Source organism: Dromiciops gliroides, chromosome 3 (assembly GCF_019393635.1).
Source record: "Dromiciops gliroides isolate mDroGli1 chromosome 3, mDroGli1.pri, whole genome shotgun sequence".
In the NCBI taxonomy this organism is placed as follows: Eukaryota; Metazoa; Chordata; class Mammalia; order Microbiotheria; family Microbiotheriidae; genus Dromiciops; species Dromiciops gliroides.
In genome coordinates, this window is record NC_057863.1 from 606,501,962 (window position 1) to 606,521,237 (window position 19,276).

The 19,276-nt window shown below is 45.8% G+C and overlaps 1 protein-coding gene across 1 annotated transcript; it reads right to left on the bottom strand.

Annotated features, from left to right (window-relative positions):
* Window positions 1-498: 498 nt before the first annotated feature.
* On the bottom strand, window positions 499-18,161 carry CATSPER4 (cation channel sperm associated 4). The gene is made up of 12 exons (XM_043997907.1): window positions 18,093-18,161; window positions 17,938-17,942; window positions 17,829-17,901; window positions 17,485-17,628; window positions 13,763-13,864; window positions 7,649-7,746; window positions 7,201-7,321; window positions 6,690-6,823; window positions 4,095-4,278; window positions 1,874-2,094; window positions 1,107-1,254; window positions 499-994 (listed from the first exon to the last, which is right to left on the bottom strand). The coding sequence occupies exons 1-12, from the start codon at window positions 18,159-18,161 to the stop codon at window positions 944-946; spliced, it is 1,350 nt and encodes a 449-aa protein (XP_043853842.1). The 3' UTR covers window positions 499-943.
* Window positions 18,162-19,276: the final 1,115 nt, after the last annotated feature.

A 19,276-nucleotide genomic window follows, 5' to 3' on the forward strand; every position in this document is an offset into this window, starting at 1 on the left:
TTTAGGAGCTAGGAAGCAGAGTAAGCTTTTTCATCCATTCATCCATTCATCCATTCCTAGACCAACCCTTCTACTTTTGCCCTGACCCCCTTCTCTCATTTTTCTCAAAATGACAGCTGCAAGAAGAGACACAACAGTGAGCAACCTGGAGCCACAGTGGAAAATATCTGCTGGAGAAGAATGAATAGCAGTGAGACAGACCCTGATTCAAGGAATCACAGGCTTAGAGTTAGAGGGGACCTAGTCCAACCCCCTTATTTAACAGCTCTAATCCAACCCCTCCATTTTACAAATGAAGAGACTGAGTCCAATAGAGGTTAAGTGACTTGCCCAAAATCCCACAGGCAGTAAGTAGCAAAGCTGGGACTTGTACCTTTTTTTCCTCGATGTGTGTCCCTCCCATCTCAGGCCAGGGCTTACCCCACAGGTCAGTGAAGGAGAACAGAGCAGACAGACACTCACCTCAAAAACACTCTACTTTATTCTTAATCCTATGCACCCTGGAAATTTTTAGAATTTAACTATGATGTGCCCCATTCAGCAGTGAATATTCACACTTCCTGGAGCCAGGTCCATCCCATATCTCCCCCCATCTCCATCCTAAGACAGCCATTCTCACCAGCCCTACAGACCAGACTGTTCTCTCCAGACCCAAGGCCTCACCCAGGGTCCAGGCTTCCTCATGGAACCTTCTCCTTGGCACCTGGTGGAGTGGGGGAGTAGGTGTGGGGCCCAGGTATCCTGCCCTCCCCATGTCCAGGCCTCTGTGCCCATTGGGAGCTCTGAGGAAGAAATTGACTATTGGAGCAGTGACTGCAATCCCAGGGTGGGGAGAGCTGGGGGGTTGGAAGAGCAGGAGGGACTTTCCTCGGTCATGCCCGGGCTTCAGGCAGATCCAGTAGGCTGGGTGGGTGCAGCTGTTCTTGTCCTGGGTCCTGCCCTTTCATCGATTCATCATAAGCTTCCCATAAAGAATGCTGTTGTTTTCCAGACCCTGAAGAGGCAGAAGAGTGTGTGTGTGTGGGGGGGGGGTTATCTCACTCGTCCACTACAACTCCCCCCATAGCACTCCTGCCATCGCCCTGGCTATAACAAGAGCCACCTACCTTGTCCTTGCTCATGAGCCTGGAGAGGATGTCCTGGCTGTGCACCGAGGTTGCGCTCTCCTCAGAAAAGCTCCGGTTCCACTTCCGATGTAGCATCTCTTCTTCTTGCTCCTGGTTGAAGCGGATGGAGCGAACCTCCTCTACAATCCTGAAGGGATAGGGATGGGGACCGAGGTGAGGACGGGAGAAGAAAAGGCGAGGGAGACAGAAACTGAGGAGAGAGAGGGGCCCGGCCCAGCACACTGCTCACCTAAGATAGGAGGTTTGGGGAGGAGAGAACCAGATCTAATGGGGCTTGCTCAGACCCAAGGCTTCGTAAACTAAAAGGGCCCCTCCTCCCACCCAGTCGTCGGTACACGCCCATCCCGGCTGCCTGACTTGAAGGATGCTCCCTCTCTTCAGCCCTCCCACTCCCTCCAGGGGTCTCCACCCCCTACAGACTTGCCTCCCTTCTCCTAGGTTACCCCCCTCCACCATCCCCTCTCGCAAAGTCCTCTCCACCACCACCACCACCCCTTTTCCAAGCCTCCCCTTTCCCTCCCAGAGCCTTATTCCTCTCTGGGTAGCTCTCCATGGTAGAAGTCAGAAAGCTCTCCACCCAGCCGGAATTCTGGCCAACAGATCCCTGGTTTCCCACCCCTCTCCCACCCCCCGCCCTATGCAGGCCCCTTCCAATCCTCCCCCACCCCTTCTGGCTCCTCCCCACCCCTTCCAGGTCCCCTTCCCCCGCCCATTTCAGTTTCCGCTGCCTCCAACTCCCGGCTTACTTGTTGAGCTCTTCCCGGATCTCCTTGTAGGCCTGTAGGTTCTCCTGGACAGCTTCGAGCACCAGGCAGAAGTTGTCACAGGTATTCTCGTTCAGATTCTGCATTATCCCCCCAGCAAACGGCTCCTGCTTCGATACCCCGCTCCAATCCCCGAGGCATTCCTTACAGTGCACGAGCTGAAGTTCTGGTTTCTCGTCGCTCGTGTAGTCCTCTTTGCTCATCTAAGCACAACACAATCCCAGCTCTTTTCTTTTTTTCTTTTTCTTTTCTTTCTTTCTTTTTTTTTTTTTTGCTGGGCAATAGGGGTTAAGTGACTTGCCCAGGGTCACACAGCTAGTAAGTGTCAAGTGTCTGAGGCAGGATTTGAACTCAGGTCCTCCTGACTCCAGGGCTAATGCTTTATCCACTGCTCCACCTAGCTGCCCCTACCAGCTCACATTTCTATAGTAGCCCTTTCCCCCCCAAAGCCCTGTGAACTAGGCAGGGCAGCCGTGATTTATCCCCATCTTAGAGACGTGGAAACTGAGGTGTAAGGAGAAAAATAAATTTGCCTGAGGCTGGAAGGAACCTTAGGAGAGGTCACTTCATACAGCCTTTACTATAATCAGGAATCTTCCCGGTATCCTAGATGTGTGGTCATCCAGCCTCAGCTGGAGCCTCCAGGGAAAAGGGGTCTCAATACTACCCTGCGTCACTTTAGGATAATTGTTAGGAAGTTTTTCCTTCTATTAAGTCAAATTTAACCTCTGTTACGTTTGACTTGCTAATCCTACTTCTGCAAAGCTAATCCCTTTTCAAAATGGTGACACTTCAAATAGATGAATACAATTATTGTGTCTGTAATAAATTTTCTCTAGATTATACCTCTATTCCCAGTCCTTTCGACCTCTCCCAGTAATAAGAATGATAATAATGATCATAAGAATAGCTAGTATTTATGTAGTACCCTAAGGTTTGCAAAATACTTCATAGATATTATCTAATTTGATCCTCACATAAACTCTGAGGTAGGTGTGATTTCCCCCCCCCTCATTTTACAGATGGAGAAACTGAGGCATACAGAGGTTAAGTGACTTGCCCAGAGTCAAATAGCTAACAATGTCTGAGGCAAGATTTCAACTCAGGTGTTCCTGTCTCCCTCCATAAGTGCTATGTCCACTGGGATACCTAACCCGCTCTAGAATATATATCTCTTTACGGCATGATTGCTACATCAGATATCCTGGCTGCCCTCTGGATAAATACTCCTTCCTTAACGTCTTTCCTAAAATGTAGTACCCAGAAGTAAACATGGTACTCCAGCTGTGGTCTAAGCTGAGCAGAAGACAAATATTACCACCTGTCTTCTACACTTTTGCCTCTATTAATATGTACTGCGATTGATTACATGAACTTTTCTGCCTCATTTGCTATGGCATCCTGTTGACTAATATTGAGCTTGTAGCCTACTAAAACCTCTAGATCTTTTTCGGATGTGCTATCTAGCCACTACTCTCTCATTATATTTGTGAACTTGAGTTTTTGAACCCAAGTATAAGACTTTACTTTTATCCTTATTAAACTCAACTGGATTAAATTTGACTCAACTTTCTAGCCTTTTCAAATGCCAGTCCTATTGCCCAATCTATTGGCTATATCTCCTAGTTTTGCATCATCTACCCCTTTTTTTGTTTGCTTGTTTGTTTTTGCAGGGCAGTGAGGGTTAAGTGACTTGCCCAGGGTCACACAGCTAGTAAGTGTCCAGTGTCTGAGGCCAGATTTGAACTCAGGTCGTCCTGAATCCAGAGCTGGCGCTCTATCCACTGTGCCACCTAGCTGCCCCTATCCCTTTTATAAACCTATCGTTTATGTCCTCATCCAAATCAGTGATAAAAATGTTGAAGAAGGGGCAGCTAGATGGCTCAGTGGATAGAGCACTGGCCCTGGATTCAGGAGTACCTGAGTTCAAATCCGGCCTCAGACACTTAACACTTACTAGCTGTGTGACCCTGGGCAAGTCACTTAACCCCAATTGCCTTACTAAAAAAAAAAAATAATAAAAAAAAATAATGAAAAAAAAAAGAAAGAAAAAAATGTTGAAGAGCTGAGGGCTAAGGATAGAAACACCTCCCCATCCCCTCACCCCCTTACCCACCCTGAGTCCAGAGTCCAGGATTGGTGATTGGCTTAAGGTGCCCTTCCCCAGTGAGCCCTAATCTCCAGATCAGGGCACATCGCTTACCTCCAGGGTGGCAAAAGTAGCCACCTCCTGCTGCTGCTCTCTCTCCCGCTCTTTCATCATCTCTTCCAGGTTCGTGGTTACAACAACCACCAGCAGGTTAATGCCGATGAAAGCACCGAGGGTGATGAAGATGACAAAGTAAACAGCACCCCCGATCTCCAGCCCATATTCCCTATTTTCCATCCTGGAGACAGCAGGGATCCCTTGTTACCTTGTGCCCCTTCCCTAAGTAAGAGACTGGAGATTCTGATGTGCCTAAACTTGGGGAGGGCTAAAAGAACTCAGGAGGCTTGTCTAAATTGAATGAAATGGGGGAGAGGGAGTATTGAAAATACCCTGGGCTTATACCATATACCTCAGTAAACACCAAAATGGATTAATGTGACCTAAAGGTCACACCATAAAAAAAACTAGAGGAGAATAAATGGAGGTACCTTGCACAAATATGGCTAGTGAAAAACTTTCTATTGCCTAAACAGGCAATAGATATAATCATAGAAGATAAAATGGACAATTTTGATTATATAAAATTGAAATATTTTCATGAGAACAAAAGCAATTCAACTGTAATTAGAAGAAAAGCAGTTGATTAGGAAAATTCTGATATATAAGATATATGGTGAATTGATTTTTTTAAGTATTGTATGCAAATAAGAGCCATTCTCCAATAAGTGGTCAAAGGATTCAGTTTTCAAAAGAAGAAAGTTGAACTACTGATAAAAGAATGCTCCAAATCGCTATTTAGAGAAATAAGAAAGTACTCTGAGCTCTCACCCTAATACAGGGTGAGCCAAAAGTCCCAAAGGGGTCTGATGTTTTAATAACTCTTTGAAAATTGTTTTTGCTTTATTTCCTATATATATATTATATAGTATATATTGCTATATTGTGAATTAAAAACAAAAAATTAAGGACTTATTAAATATTGAAACATCTTCATAACTTTTGGCCCACCCTGTACGTGTCATCCTGGAAAAGATGACAAAAATAGGAAAAAGGTAAATGTTGGAAGAGTTATAGGGAGCAGGCACACTAATGTGATAGAACTATGAAAAAGTTCAAGTATTTGGGAGGAGGTTAAAAACACCTTAGAATTATACTAAAAAAGTCACAAACGTGTATGTACCCATTGACCCAGCAGTACCATTATTAGGCATATACCCCAAGGAGGTCAAAAATAGAGGGAAAGGTCTTGTGTGTACAAAAATATTAATAGCTGCACTTTTTTTATAGTAACAAAGCACTGGAAGAAAAGTGTGCACCCATCAAGTCGGAAATGGCTGAACAAATTGTGGTCTATAAATGTAATGGAATATATTACTATGTTGTCAGAAATAATGAACATGGAGAATTCAGAGAAACCTGGGAAAGCTTTATGAACTGATACATAACAAGGTAAGCACCACCTGGAGAATAATTTACATGATGATCTTAATGAAGTAAAAAGGGAAACAATATTGAAACACCTCTGAGCAGTGCAGTGTACTCTCATGACCTTGATTAAATTTCTTGACCTCTCTGGGCCTCAATTTCCTTATCTGTAAAGTAAGGGGGTTAGACTTCATAACCGCTAGGATTCCTTTCAACTCAAATCTATGTACCCATGATTCTTGAGAAACTTATGGTGAGGCCTGCTTCCTATCTGAGCAGAGAGAGAGGTGGTTGCATAGAGATATATTCTAGCTATGGCCAATGTGCTGATTTGTTTTATTTGATGGTGTTTATTTGTTACAAGGAGAGGTTCTTTTTTGGGGGGGGGGGGCGGGCAGGAAAAAGCGTGTGTGTGTGTGTGTGTGTGTGTGTGTGTGTGTGTGTGTGTGTGTGTGTGAGAAAGAGAGAGAGAGAAAGAGAGAGAGATAGAGAGAACATGGGGAAGTGGTGGTAATGTAAAAAGCATTAATAAAACATTTGAAAAATAAAATAGTTTAGACATTAGGGTCAATTGTAGACAGTGTACTAAAGATAAATTGGTCCATATACCAACAGAAATTATGCAATGGAATGAAAACAAAATAACTAGCAGGAGTGAAAAAGAAATTAGGTAAAAAAATTTTTTTTTTAAAAAGCTGTGGGCCTGGAAGGAATTGAACAAGCTTCCTTCATTCCTTGGAAACCAGACATTTAAGTGACAAATGAGGGAAGTCTCAGTTCTGCTTTTCCTTCAGGCTTTATTCCCTTGGCCTGGAGGATTCTTCAGTCTTAATCTATGGTCCTACCATTCCTCCACTATCCATGATGTGGCAGAACCCCTGGAATCATGTTGGGAATCAACTCTAGCCCCCCCAATCAAAACCCTCTCATCTTTCATGAGAAATGCCTTATTCCCCCCTCCCATATTGGACGTCCCCAATTCTCCATATCAGCAGCCCCTCTTTCCCTCCATGAAAAGTCCCCTGTCTCTCCCCATTTGGAGCTTTCATATCTGACTTCCCATAAGATGCTCCTTTGCCCCTAATCAAAGGTCCCTCGACATCCCTCCACCCCATTAGGAGCTCTTCATCTTAGCTTGTAGGATATTTCTTTTCTCAGGGAAGAGGTCCTGGGCAAGACCCATACCCCTCCCATATCTCAGGGGGAGCCCATTATTTTACTCACTGAAAGTCTTCATAGATGTCGACCCAGCCATCTTGGGTGATGCAGATAAAGAGGGTATAAAGAGCTACTTTCATGTTCTGAAAGTGTTCAGGGACCATAGAGCCGAAGAGGGTGACCCCAAAAACAGAGAAAACCTGCAAACGTGAAAGGATTTGAAGCTGGAAGGTACTCAGAGGTCATCTGCTCCAAACCTTCCTTTTAGAGGAAGAAGCCAAAGCCTAGAGATGGTTACAATAACATATTGGTGTGGTGCTTTGGCAGCTACCAAGCGTGATCCTCACAAAAACCCTAGGAGATGGGTAGTATGAGCATCACGGCTTCCATTTTGTAGATAGCTCCAGGAACTAACAGGATTTGTCTTACGTCATGCTAATGTCGTATCAGGGATTTGAACCCAGGTCTCGACCCCAAGGGTGGTGCTGTCTCCAGGGGCTTGGGCCAGAAATGGTTTAGAAAGGAGGGTAGGGAAAGAGCTCTAGGATGGGAGAGAGCTCCCCCAGAAGGGACTGACCAGCATGAAGAAGAGGATGAGAGCCATGATGTTGGCCATGTCGGGCACAGATTGCATAATGACGCGGAGAATCCGGGCCAGGGGCTCCACTGCCATGCATACATGCACCAATCTCAATACCCTGAAGAATGGAGAGGGGGGGATTGCTCAGCTTCCTCCATCTTCTCCTTGCCCCCTCCCAGGAGAGGGTGCCCACTCCTTCCATTCCATTCTCCCTGGAGATGCCAAACAAGCAGGTGATCCTCAACCCCTCAACTCCACCTCCCATCTGTTCTCTCCCCCAGATATATCCTATCTTCACCTCACCTGGAGGTGCCCCCCATCACCTAGGTGTGCCATCACCTGGAGGTGCCCCCCATCTTCTTCCTTCCTCTGAAGCCCTACTTCTCAGTCTGTAGAGAGGCAACCCTGACTCAGGGAGACAGGCCTGTCCTTTCACCCCACCTACCTCAGGGTATACACGATGGCAATGGCATTGAATATTTCAAAGAAGAGTCCCAAGACCAACACCAAGACGATCACAAAGTTGAGTATGTTCCATCCATCCTGGAAGGGGCGTGGGGAAGGAGTCAGTGGTCAGAGGCAATCACCTGAGGCCCAGCTTCCCTGCTACTCAACAGATGTATTATCATTGGCCCAGTGCTCTTTACCACCCCCACCCCCCACCTGTGTACCACGCTGCCATGATCCTCAATCTCAAGTCGCAGGGGGCTTGGAGAGAGCTCTGATAACCACTGAGAAAGATCAGTTACTCCCAGACATTCATTCAGAACCAGAATCAGGAAAAAGAGTTGGGGTCAGAGAAAGAGGCTGTGTTGTAGCCTGAAAGTAGTGAGTATAACCCCATCATCACTTCCTTATGGGTTGCTTCCACCCAGCACCACAGAGACAGATGGAAGGGTGAAGAATGAACATGGGAAATTCCAATCCATTATCTGCTCAACTGTCAGAATGATCTTCTCAAAGTGCAATCATCCACCTATAAATTCTCTATCACCTCCAGGATGGAAAGCCTTTTAAAACCCTTCATTATCTAACCTGTACTCTATCTTTCCACTCTTCCCATACCTTACTTGCTCCCCGCTCCCCCCCCCACACTGTGATCCAGTAATAGTGGCTTCCTTGCTGTTTATCAAACAATATACTCCATGACTCCATGCATTTTCTCTTCTTCAAACTTAGAATTCTCTTGCTCTGCATCTACAACTTCTGGTCTTCTTGGCTTCCTTCAAATCCCAGCTAAAATTCCATTTTCCACATAAAGCCTTTCCCAATCAATCCCCCTTAAGCTAGGTAGCACAGTGGCCCTGGATTCAGGAGGACCTGAGTTCAAATCTGACCTCAGACACTTGACACTTACTAGCTGTGTGACCCTGGGCAAGTCACTTAACCCTCATTGCCTCACCCCCCAAAAAAGCTGTGTTGACCAACCAATCCCCCTTAATGATAGTTCTCTCTCTTCCTCCCTCTCGATGTCTCTCTCACTCTTCTCTGTGTCTCCTCCCCCTCTTTGGATCTCTCTTTTCCTCCCTCACTCTCTCTCCTCTTCTCTCTCCCTCTCTTTCTTCCTCTTCCTCTCCCTCTCCCCCCTCCTCATTTCCAATTAACCCTTGTTTGTACACAGTTGTTTGCATGTCATCTCCCCCTTTAGACTGAATTCCTTGAGAACAGGAATTGTTGCTCTGCCTTTCATTATATTCTCGGCTCTTAGCACAGTGCCTGACACATAGTAGACACTTAAATATTTGTTGGCTAGAAACCAATTTGACTTTCCAGAGAATGATGGAGAAAGTAGTTGGAAATATGAACTATCCAGAAGTGTTAGAGTACCTTGATTATACTAGTGACTTTGGGAAAATGCCGGAAGAACATGAAGACTGATGAAAATGTTGAAATAGCTAGAAGAAAATCATCTGGATTTAAAAAAATTTTTTTTAATTGTCTGAAATTTCAATTGACAAATGGCAGTTTTTAGAGCCTCTGTTTAATATGTGGGTTGCATTGATTTTCTTTTTCTTTTTTTTGGTGGGGCAATGAGGGTTAAGTGACTTGCCCAGGGTCACACAGCTAGTAAGTGTCAAGTGTCTGAGGTTGAATTTGAACTCAGGTCCTCCTGAATCCACGGCTGGTACTTTATCCACTGCGCCACATAGCTGCCTCCATTTGCATAAATTTTCAACAAAATGTGACCACTAACACAGAGCCAACAAAGGCATTCCTGACTAGGGAACATCTACAGAACATCTTCAAAATCTATGGGCTTTTCTAGAATTTGGTGGCTATTATCTTAATTTTTTTTAAAATGCTATTTTAAAATCAAATCTATTTAATCAATAACATATAATATAAAAATAAATCAAAAATCTATGCTGCTATTGATGAACCAACAAGTGAAAAGACCCAGGAGCAGAAAGACAAGAGATGCCAAGTATAACCTCCAAAGTCCTTTGGAGACCCATGGAATAAAGAGGTGAACAAGCTTTCAAAGGCTTGGCCAACTGTCTCACACAGGTACCAGTGTTGGCTTTGGCACATCCAAGCAAACCTCTTGTCTTGCATACAGATGCCAGTTGGAGGGCTTGAGAGCAGTCTTGTGCCAAGAGAATAAAGATTACCACAGTCCAGTGGCATTTGCAAAAAAGGAGTGGGCCATAGTAAGTCTTGTTACTTTATACACAAACTGGACTTCTTGATATTTTTATTTACTTTTTTTTTTTTGGCGGGGCAATGGGGGTTAAGTAACTTGCCCAGGGTCACACAGCTAGTAAATGTCAAGTGTCTGAGGCCAGATTTGAACTCAGGTAATCCTGAATCCAGGGCCAGTGCTTTATCCACTGCACCACCTAGCCACCCCATGGACTTCTTGATATTTTAATGAGCTGTCACTGAGACATTCAAAGACTAGGTTATGGAGCAAGGTTGTAAGTGTAGTATAACAACAAATCAGTGGCATATTCTGGCCAGTGCTCAGTTGGAGGCTGCATGCCAGAGATGAGCAGGGCAACTAGAGATTCAGCATACAATGCCAGTCAGATGCCCTCTCCCAAAGGTTCCATGATGCCATAGTTACTGTGATACTGAAAGAGCAAAGACTAGAGGAGACACTCAGAGAGCAAGGCTACAGGCATATCGAAGTACAGCTAAAAGTTTGAGATTCCCACCAGACGGCATGGCAGCCACCCCTCTCTGCCTCAGTTTTCTATATGTCTAGATGACTAGTGAAGAAAGCTGAAGGGGTTTATGGAAGATCATAAGGGAAACAAGCCAGGATGCAAGGCAGTGATGCCAAAGGCTTCAAGCTGAAGCCCCTTACTCTGTTTTTTTTCAGGGCAATGAGGGTTAAGTGATTTGCCCAGGGTCACTCACCTAGTAAGTGTCAAGTGTCTGAGTCTGGATTTGAACTTAGGTCCTCCTGACTCCAGGGCTGGTGCTCTATCCACTGCGCTACCTAGCTGCCCCTAGCCTTTCTGACAAGGACGATGATCATCAGTCCATATCCTTAACCAATCCAGGCATAGGGGCTTATAAGTCAACAGGTCATAGAAGAGCTAGGGTCTATTCAATCAGTGACCAGATTAAGATGTTATTAATAGGGAAACCTGGAGAAGTGTTTAGACACATAGCCAGGTCGAAGTGCGACTGCTTGTCCATGTACTATATGCCTTGCATATGCTCATGGATGCATGTGCCAATTGTTGCATATGTTAGGTATGTTTCTGTTTTTACAATGTCTTTTTTTTTTTTTTTTGGTGAGGCAATTGGGGTTAAGTGATTTTCCCAGGGGCAGCTAGGTGGCACAGTAGATAGAGCACCGGCCCTGGATTCAGGAGGACCTGAGTTCAAATCTGACCTCAGACACTTGACACTTACTAGCTGTGTGACCCGGGCAAGTCATTTAACCCTCACTGCCTCTGAGAGAGAAGAGAGAGAAAATAGATTTTTAGCTAATTGAAAAAGAGAAAAATCAAAAAGAAGGGAAAGGAAACAAACATTTATTAAGTGCCTACTATATGCCAGGTACTATGCCAAACACTTTACAAATACTATCTCATTTAATCCTCACTACAACCCTGGCAAGTAGGATGTTACTATTGTCCCCATTTTACAGTTAGGGAAACTGAGGCAGTCAGAGGTTAGTGTTTTGTCCAGTGTCACACAGCTAGTGAGTGTTGAGGGCTGGATTTGAACTCAAGTCTTCCTGACTCCAGGCCTGGCATTCTATCCACTGCGCCACCTAGCTGTAAATAAATAAAAATATGGCATTCAGAACAGACCACAATAGTCTAGATTTGGTCTGACAAGGCCAAAGTCATCCTTTCCCTTGATGGGACACTAGATTTCTCTTAATGCAAAGAAGGAGTGACCAAATAGGTTGGAGAAGAACTAGGAGAGGATATCTGCAGAGGGCAAGGCAGTAGAGAATTTCTAGAAATGGAGGTGGCAACCATGTCAGATGCTTCAAAGATATTGGGGAAGGCAGGACTGAGAAAAGGCCCCTGGATCTGATGATTCAGAGGTTGTCTGAGGAGCGGTTTTCCTCAGGGGAGTGGGGATGGTCCCAGATACACAAGCCTATAAACAGAGGCATTTAACTGGATGCCCACATGCTGCTGACAGATCTATACACCTACATGGGCATTCCCCATCCCCAACAGTCATACATAGACACATTAGCTCATTTGTATCTATCTCCTCACAGACATACCCAGACACACAGCCAGGGTTATAGTGCCCCCTCATCCTGCAAAGCAGACAGACATAGAGATACATAGACCCCAGGTACTCAGAGACATGCCAACAATCATGGTCCACTGACTGTGATCCACAAAGACAGTCCCAGAGAACAAATCTCCAGGCACTCCCTTCCCCACAGATGGGCACACAGAAATACTGATGTATGTTTCCTCAGACAACACCCACACAGGTGCATGTGTAAATTTCCCCCATATAGACATGTGCAGAGATATAAAGGCACCAACAGATAGTTCCCCCATCTTACAGGGGGAACAAACAAAAAGATATAGTTATACACTCATACTTTCACACACACACACACACACACACAAACTGCATTCCCTCCACAGACAACTATATCCACACAGAGTTAGTTATACAGACACACATATCCCCAAAATGGACACAGACACCGCCCCCCCCCCCCGCCCCGATAAATCTACAGACAATCCCATCCCCATAGAGAGCCAGACACACACACACAGAGGCACATACCATTCTGACAGAGACAGACACACCCCTCCCCACCAGACAGACATGTCCAAACATACACAAGCACACATATATAGCCACACACACAATCCCAGCTCTCCATAAGCAGGCAGGTGCGAAGAGGCAGGAAGGTCATTTGAAAGGCATTTTCCTGAAACATGGTTTGGCTCAAAACAGTCTTGGGACAACTGACAAACAGGGTGTTTTGCTTGCAGTCCACTGAGGTCAGTGTCCAACGATCTCTACCTGCTCATCAGAGAGTCCAACCACAGACATTTAAATACACACCCCTCAGACAAACAGAAGCCCTACCAACAGAAAGACATAAACATGCATAAACTGACTCTCTCTCTCTGTCTCCCTTCTTTCTCCCTTCCTCTCTTCCCCTCTATCTCTGCCTCTCGCTCTGTCTCTCTCACTGTCTCTGTCTCCGTTTCTCTCCCTCCCTCTCTCTCTCTCTCCCTCTCTCCTTCTCTCTCTCTCTCTCTCTCTCTCTCTCTCTCTCTCTCTCTCTCTCTCACACACACACACACACACACACACACACACACTACACTCCAATGACAGATATTTATACACAGACAATTGACACACATACACATCAGCAAACAGCCCCACCCCAACCCCAATCTCCCCCCATGGAGAGATAGATGTACACACATAGATATAGTCTCCTCTCGACAGACACACACACAGATACCTAAAGATACCCTTCAGGGGCAGCTAGGTGGCACAGTGGATAAAGCACTGGTCTTGGATTCAGGAGGACCTGAGTTCAAATCTGGCCTCAGACACTTGACACTTGCTAGCTGTGTGACCCTGGACAAGTCACTTAACCCCATTGCCCCACCCAAAAATATTTGTTTTTAAAAAAAGATATCCTTGTGGATAGAGTACCAGCCCTGGAGTCAGGAGGACCTGAGTTCAAATGTGACCTCAGACACTTGATACTTACTAGCTGTGTGACCCTGGGCAAGTCACTTAACCCCAATTGCCACACACACACACACACACACACACACACACACACACACACAAAGATACCCTTCAAATAAACACGGAGACTTACATCAGACATTCACACCCATAACACCCCAGAGGTAGATATCTACCCACAGACACACAACCACCCCTTTGAGAGACATACAGACATACCCCAGCCCACCAGAGATGGACACACATCCATCCCAAACCCTAGAGCAGACACCTGCTCACACCGATGTCGGTGCACTCAGTCTCACACAGAGGCCTTCGGTGGAATTCGAGCCATATGGGACCAGAAGCCTGATGGAGCAGGAAGGGTGTTTGGGGGATGGAGGGACAGGACTGAAATCACCTTCCAGAAGATCCAGAAGCCATTAAACCAGCCGAGCAGAACCTCACACAAGAGAATTGTAAGGACGATGTCATCTATGGCAGAGAATAACTCATAGTGTTGCTACGTGGGAGGGAGAGAAAAAAAAAGAGGGGGTGTCAGTCAGACAGGACTGGGAGTAAGGTGTTCAAGGGCAGGGGATGACAGGAATGGGGATAATAAGAATCCTAGGTCTGGGTTGGGCGGAATTGGAGAGAAGAGGGGAGATGTCCCTCGTCCTCCCCTCCTCCCTCCACTCCATGTTTCTTAAGGCTTAACCCCAGGCAGTATAGTACAGGACAAAGAAGGATGAACTTGGATTCAAAAGACCTGGGTTCAAATCCTAGCTCTTCTACTTCCTATCTCCGAGTTAGGTCCCTTAATTTCTCTGAGCCTCGGTTTCTTTATCTCTAAAATGGTTGGACTAGGGGCAGCTAGGTGGTACAGTGGATGAAGCACCGGCCCTGGATTCAGGAGGACCTGAGTTCAAATCCGGCCTCAGACACTTGACACTTACTAGCTGTGTGACCCTGGGCAAGTCACTTAACCCCAATTGCCTCACAAAAAAAAAAAAAAAGAATTAAGAATTAAAATGGTTGGACTAGACAGGTTTCTCTTTCCAATTCTCTATCTATGGATGTGCTACAAGAGAACTCAGAGCTTATCGGGTTCCATTTAACAGAGGAGGGAAAAGAGGCCAGATGGACTAAGGGATTTGCCCATGGTCACACAGCTAGGAAAGAACAGAGACCAGGTTGGAACCCAGATCTCCTGTCCCCCCCCCCATACAGTGGTTCCCCGCTCTGCTCACTTTTCCTTGATACTGGCTTTCATCTACTCTCTTGGCTTCAAGTGTTACCTCCGATCGGGCAATTCCCAAACCTGTCCCAGACCTGACTCTTCTCTGAGCTCCAGATAGATCTGCATCTCCAGTGCTCCACAAGACCCCTCCGCCTCTCAACCCAGCTTCATCCGAAGCTGAACTTACCTTCCCCTACCCTGCCCCAAACCTAACTTTCCAGTTTCGCTCTATGCCACTATTACCCCAGTCTCCCGGGCTAGAAACCCACCTTTTGGCCCCCCTTTCCTACTTGCCACGCCCTCCTCCCACCAAGCTTGACCATTGGAAGGCCATCTTTTGTCTTTCTCATAGTGTCATTCTGTCTACTCCTCCTTGATGCACATCAAACCTTTGAGCCAGGCATGCCCTGGTAAATGTTTTTGACAACCAGCTTTCTGGAGGAAGGAAAAAAACCAAAATAAACATTTAAAAGTTCAGTATGAATTATTAACATTTTCTCCATCACTTTCTTAATTCTACCCAACCAACAAAACAAGAAATCAAGCCCTAATTTGTTGTGATTTCTTAGGTGTAAATGTTCACACTGAAATTTGAAGAATGGGTCTCTGTTGGAGCTGGCTCCAGCTCAGCCCTACCTCCAAACCAGGTTCTCTGTTCTTCCCCATTACCAAGGGAGGAAACTTGTTGGGAATTTGCTGGGAAAAGTTAACTCCAAAAAAGCCATTAGGGATTGAAAACCAAGGGACCCCACATCAGGGTAACCAGGGGATAAACTTGGGGTATTGACAAATGCTGCAGAACAAACAGAACCACTCCCCAACTGGAGCTTGGACTGGCTATGGGCTGGACTGTGCTAATTAATTAACACATGCTAATGATATTATAATGAGTGCAGACAATGGAGATGGAAGTCTGAGAGCTGAGAGATTAAGGTCTGTGAGCTCTGTGGGTGTGGGAGGAGAGTGGAATGTGGTTTACTGTCTATGAGATGGTGCCTAAGCAGGGCAGTGAGACTCACACTATGGACAAGCCTTGAATTCTGTGTTGGAAGCTTCTACCCAGAGCCCTGTGGGCTCAGTAAAGTGTTTTTCTAAATAATAGGAACATAGATTCAGAACTATAAGGGACCTTGAAAGTGCATCAAATCCACTCCCCTCACTTTCTATATAATGAAACTTTGGTCTGGGGAAGTTAAATGACTTGCCCAGGGTCATACATCGAGTTAGTATCTGAGAGCACAATTCAAACCCAGGTCTTCCTAAGTCGCACGCCAACACTTTCTTCATAATTCCAAACTTTCTCTATAGTTATGTGCATTCCAGCACTTTTCTTCCCACAACGGACATCTTCTCCTTCATGGTAAAGATTTGGAACTGGATCCTCAGAAGCCATCTGGTCTAAGGCCATTATTTTTACACTTGAGGAAGCTGATGCCCAGAGAGGTTCAATAATTTGCCCAATATCACACAGGTAGAAAATAGAGCCAAGATCTGAACCCAGGTCTTCTGAGTCCAAACCCACTTCTTATTCCACCATACCGCCTCCTCTTGGTCTCTCCAAATCCTACCTAATCCTTAAGGTTCACCTCAAAGCCTGTGTTTTCCAGGCAGCCTTCTCTGTCTTCCCCAGTCTGTCTCTGCTTCTTGCCCTACAGTTTTGGATAACAGTGAAGGCGTGGGCCTTAGCACCCAGTGCCTAGGAGGGTGCATACGCCTCAATTTTGTCTCTCTTGTGGGATAGGGAATTCCCTGTAAGTAAGGACAGATGTAGTATTCTCTTTGCTCTTCTTTCTTTTCTTCTCTTTCTCAATCTTGAGGTTTAGCCAAGGACAGGAAATCCTCAGTGAAGTCTTCTTGGTAGGTGGAAGGTTGGGAGATGGGTAGATATAAAGATTTATCCATGAATGAATGGATATGGGAAGGGGAGATGAATACAAAGAAATATAAATGGAGAATGGTAGATGGAGGAAAGAACAGAGGGAGGGATAGATGAAAAGATGGATTGGAAGGAAGGAATTGGGGAGGATTGGATTCATGGTTGAATGAATAAGAGGTGGTGATAGGATGGTGATGGGAGAAATAGATGATAATATGGTTGGGGAAAGGATGGGTAGAAAGATGGACAGATAAAAAATAGATTATAGAGATGGATGGATGACTAGATGATGCTATGGATGGGGGAGAGATGAGTGGGAAGGATAAATGGAGGAATGAGTAGATGATGGGAGAGAAGGATGGATGGAGAGATGATGGTATGAATGGGACCAATGGATGGGGATGTAAAGAGGAAGAAATAGTAGAAGAGCTATGAGTAGAACAACTATGGAGGGTAATGGTATGGATTATGGAATGGATTTTTTTTTTTTTGGTGAGGCAATTGGGGTTAAGTGACTTGCCCAGGGTCACACAGCTAGTAACTGTCAAGTGTCTGAGGCCAGATTTGAACTCAGGTCCTCCTGAATCCAGGGCTGGTGCTCTATCCACTGCGACACCTAGCTGCCCCATGGAATGGAATTATTAAAGCCTACTATGTGCCAGGCACTGTAGTATTTTGTTTTTGTTTTTGTTTGTTTTTATTTTTTGTCTTTGTTTGTTGGTTTTTTTGTTTGGTTTTGGTTTTTTCAAATATTATCTCTCACTTTATTCTCACAATGACTCTGGAAGATAAGTACTATTATCATTCCCATTTTACAGATGAAGAAACTGAGGCAAACAGGGGTGAAGTGACTTGTCTAGGGTCATACATCTCTATAGTATATATCTGAGGCAGAATTTGAACTCTCATCTTCCTGACTCCAAGCCCAGTGTTCTATCCACTATGCCACCTGGGTGCCTCATCAGGAAAGGGACAGATAGGAAGATGTTGGGTGGGGGAAAGTCAAAAGTGGGGCCCTTGGTCCCACCTGGCCAAGGTAAGTGTTAGTGCGCGCAGCGATGGTAATGGAATTAGCCACTAGAAGCGAGGCCAGGAGCAGCTGGAAGGCTGGATGTCGAAGGAGTTGCTTGATGTACATATAAGTGATGAACTCCTGCATGTCCCAGGCATCCTGGCGAGAGGGAGAACAGGGACATCCCTGTGAGAGGGGAGGGACGGCCACCCCGCCATGGAGGGGACACGGGGGAGGGGGAGGGTGTTGCCAGGGGCAGAGTCCTTGAATGGAGATGTCACTACAGAAGAAAGGGGGTAGGAGAATCACTGGCAAAGGGTGGGAGGGGAGATGTCATCGCAGGGGGCCCATAGTCTTACTCTGGTAATTGTGACTTCGTGACGATTGATGAGCACTTTTTCCTCTGGCCTTCCATAGGATTCCCGCAATCCACTCTAAAGGTAGAAGAGAGGAGGCTTCACTCAGCACCCAGACTATGCCAGGGGAGGCAGCCTTCCCATGGAGAGGTTCTCCATTGTTCTCTCCTCCTCTTTCATTTCTCATTCCCTCCTTTAATCTCTCCCTCTCCCTCTCCCTCCCACCCCTACCCAGGACACCCAGCCTGAGGTGTCAGGACCACGTACCCTGAGGAAGTTCACCGGCCTTCCTGGGTCTGTGTCCCAATGTGTCCATTCAGGTCTACTCTGGTTCATCGTGCCAGCCTGGCCCAACGCCCAACCTTCAAAGAATGCCGATTCCAAGAATTCTAAGCCAGCCTCTCTAAGACTGCCTCACAAAGGGGCCCCTGTGAGCATCTGCATTCTGAACTCTCCAAGACCCCCTCCTGACCTACAGGCCTGTCTGGAGGGACACCCAGATCAACACAACTCAGAATGCAAAATGACTTGTTACTCACCTACTGGGGCTGGAGCCCCAGTGAAAGAAAACAGAGGGCATCCTTTCCTGAATCTTATAAAGCTCAGAGAATAAACACAGGATCCTATCTAGAGCTAGAGATAGGATCTTCTACCTAGAGACAGGAGTCACTTTAGAGGTCATGTCGACCAATGGTCTAATTTTTTTAAATGAGGAAAGTGATGCCTAGACAGAGAAAGTGATTCGTCCTAAATCGTCTGAATAAGTAGATTCAAACTAGGATTCAAAGCCACTTAGGACTTCAAAACTTGTGCGTTCTTTCCACTCTATCTTGGTGCCTCTAACAGGACAGATCCATGGCCAACTCGCTCACCCTCAAACCCTAGCCAATTTCTGTTAAAAAGAGAGAATAAAATGAATTTCAACACCTCCCTCTTCCCCATATCCCATCTGCTATCAAATCTTGTTACTTCTTGTTGTCCAGTCATTTCAGTTGTGCCTGACTCTTTGTGACCCCATTTGGGGTTATCTTGGCAGAGATACTGGAGTAGTTTGCCATTTCCTTCTCCAGCTCATTTTACAGATGAGGAAACTGAGGCAAAGAGGGTAAAGTGACTTACCCTAGGGCACACAGCTGGTCTGAGGCTGGATTTGAGCTCGGGTCTTCCTGATACCAGGCCCAGCTCTCTCTGTACTACACCACTTTGTCATTTCTACCTTTCTCTGTTCACATCTCTCACATATGCCACCTTCTTTAACACTACCACCACCATGATACAGGCCCTCAGCACCTCAAGCCTGGACTACTCGCAGGCAGAGAGTATAGATTGCAGTCTCCCTGATTCAAGTTCACATCTAGGCTGTTAAGGAAGACAGGGCCTCAGGGGACCCAAAGAGGCTTTGGCTCCAATGCAGCTCATTCCCAGCCATGGCCTTTTCAGTCCCTACTCCA

What these genes read in the sequence shown, in the direction of transcription:
- CATSPER4 (XM_043997907.1), bottom strand. Translation starts at nt 18,161, where the DNA reads ATGAACCAGAGTAGACCTGAATGGACACATTGGGACACAGACCCAGGA. An exon ending in CTAACACTTACCTTGGCCAG is followed by an intron (nt 13,865 to 17,484) that starts GTGGGACCAAGG and finishes CCTCCCACGTAG; the next exon opens with CAACACTATGAGTTATTCTC. An exon ending in GCTTCTGGATCTTCTGGAAG is followed by an intron (nt 7,747 to 13,762) that starts GTGATTTCAGTC and finishes CGCCCCTTCCAG; the next exon opens with GATGGATGGAACATACTCAA.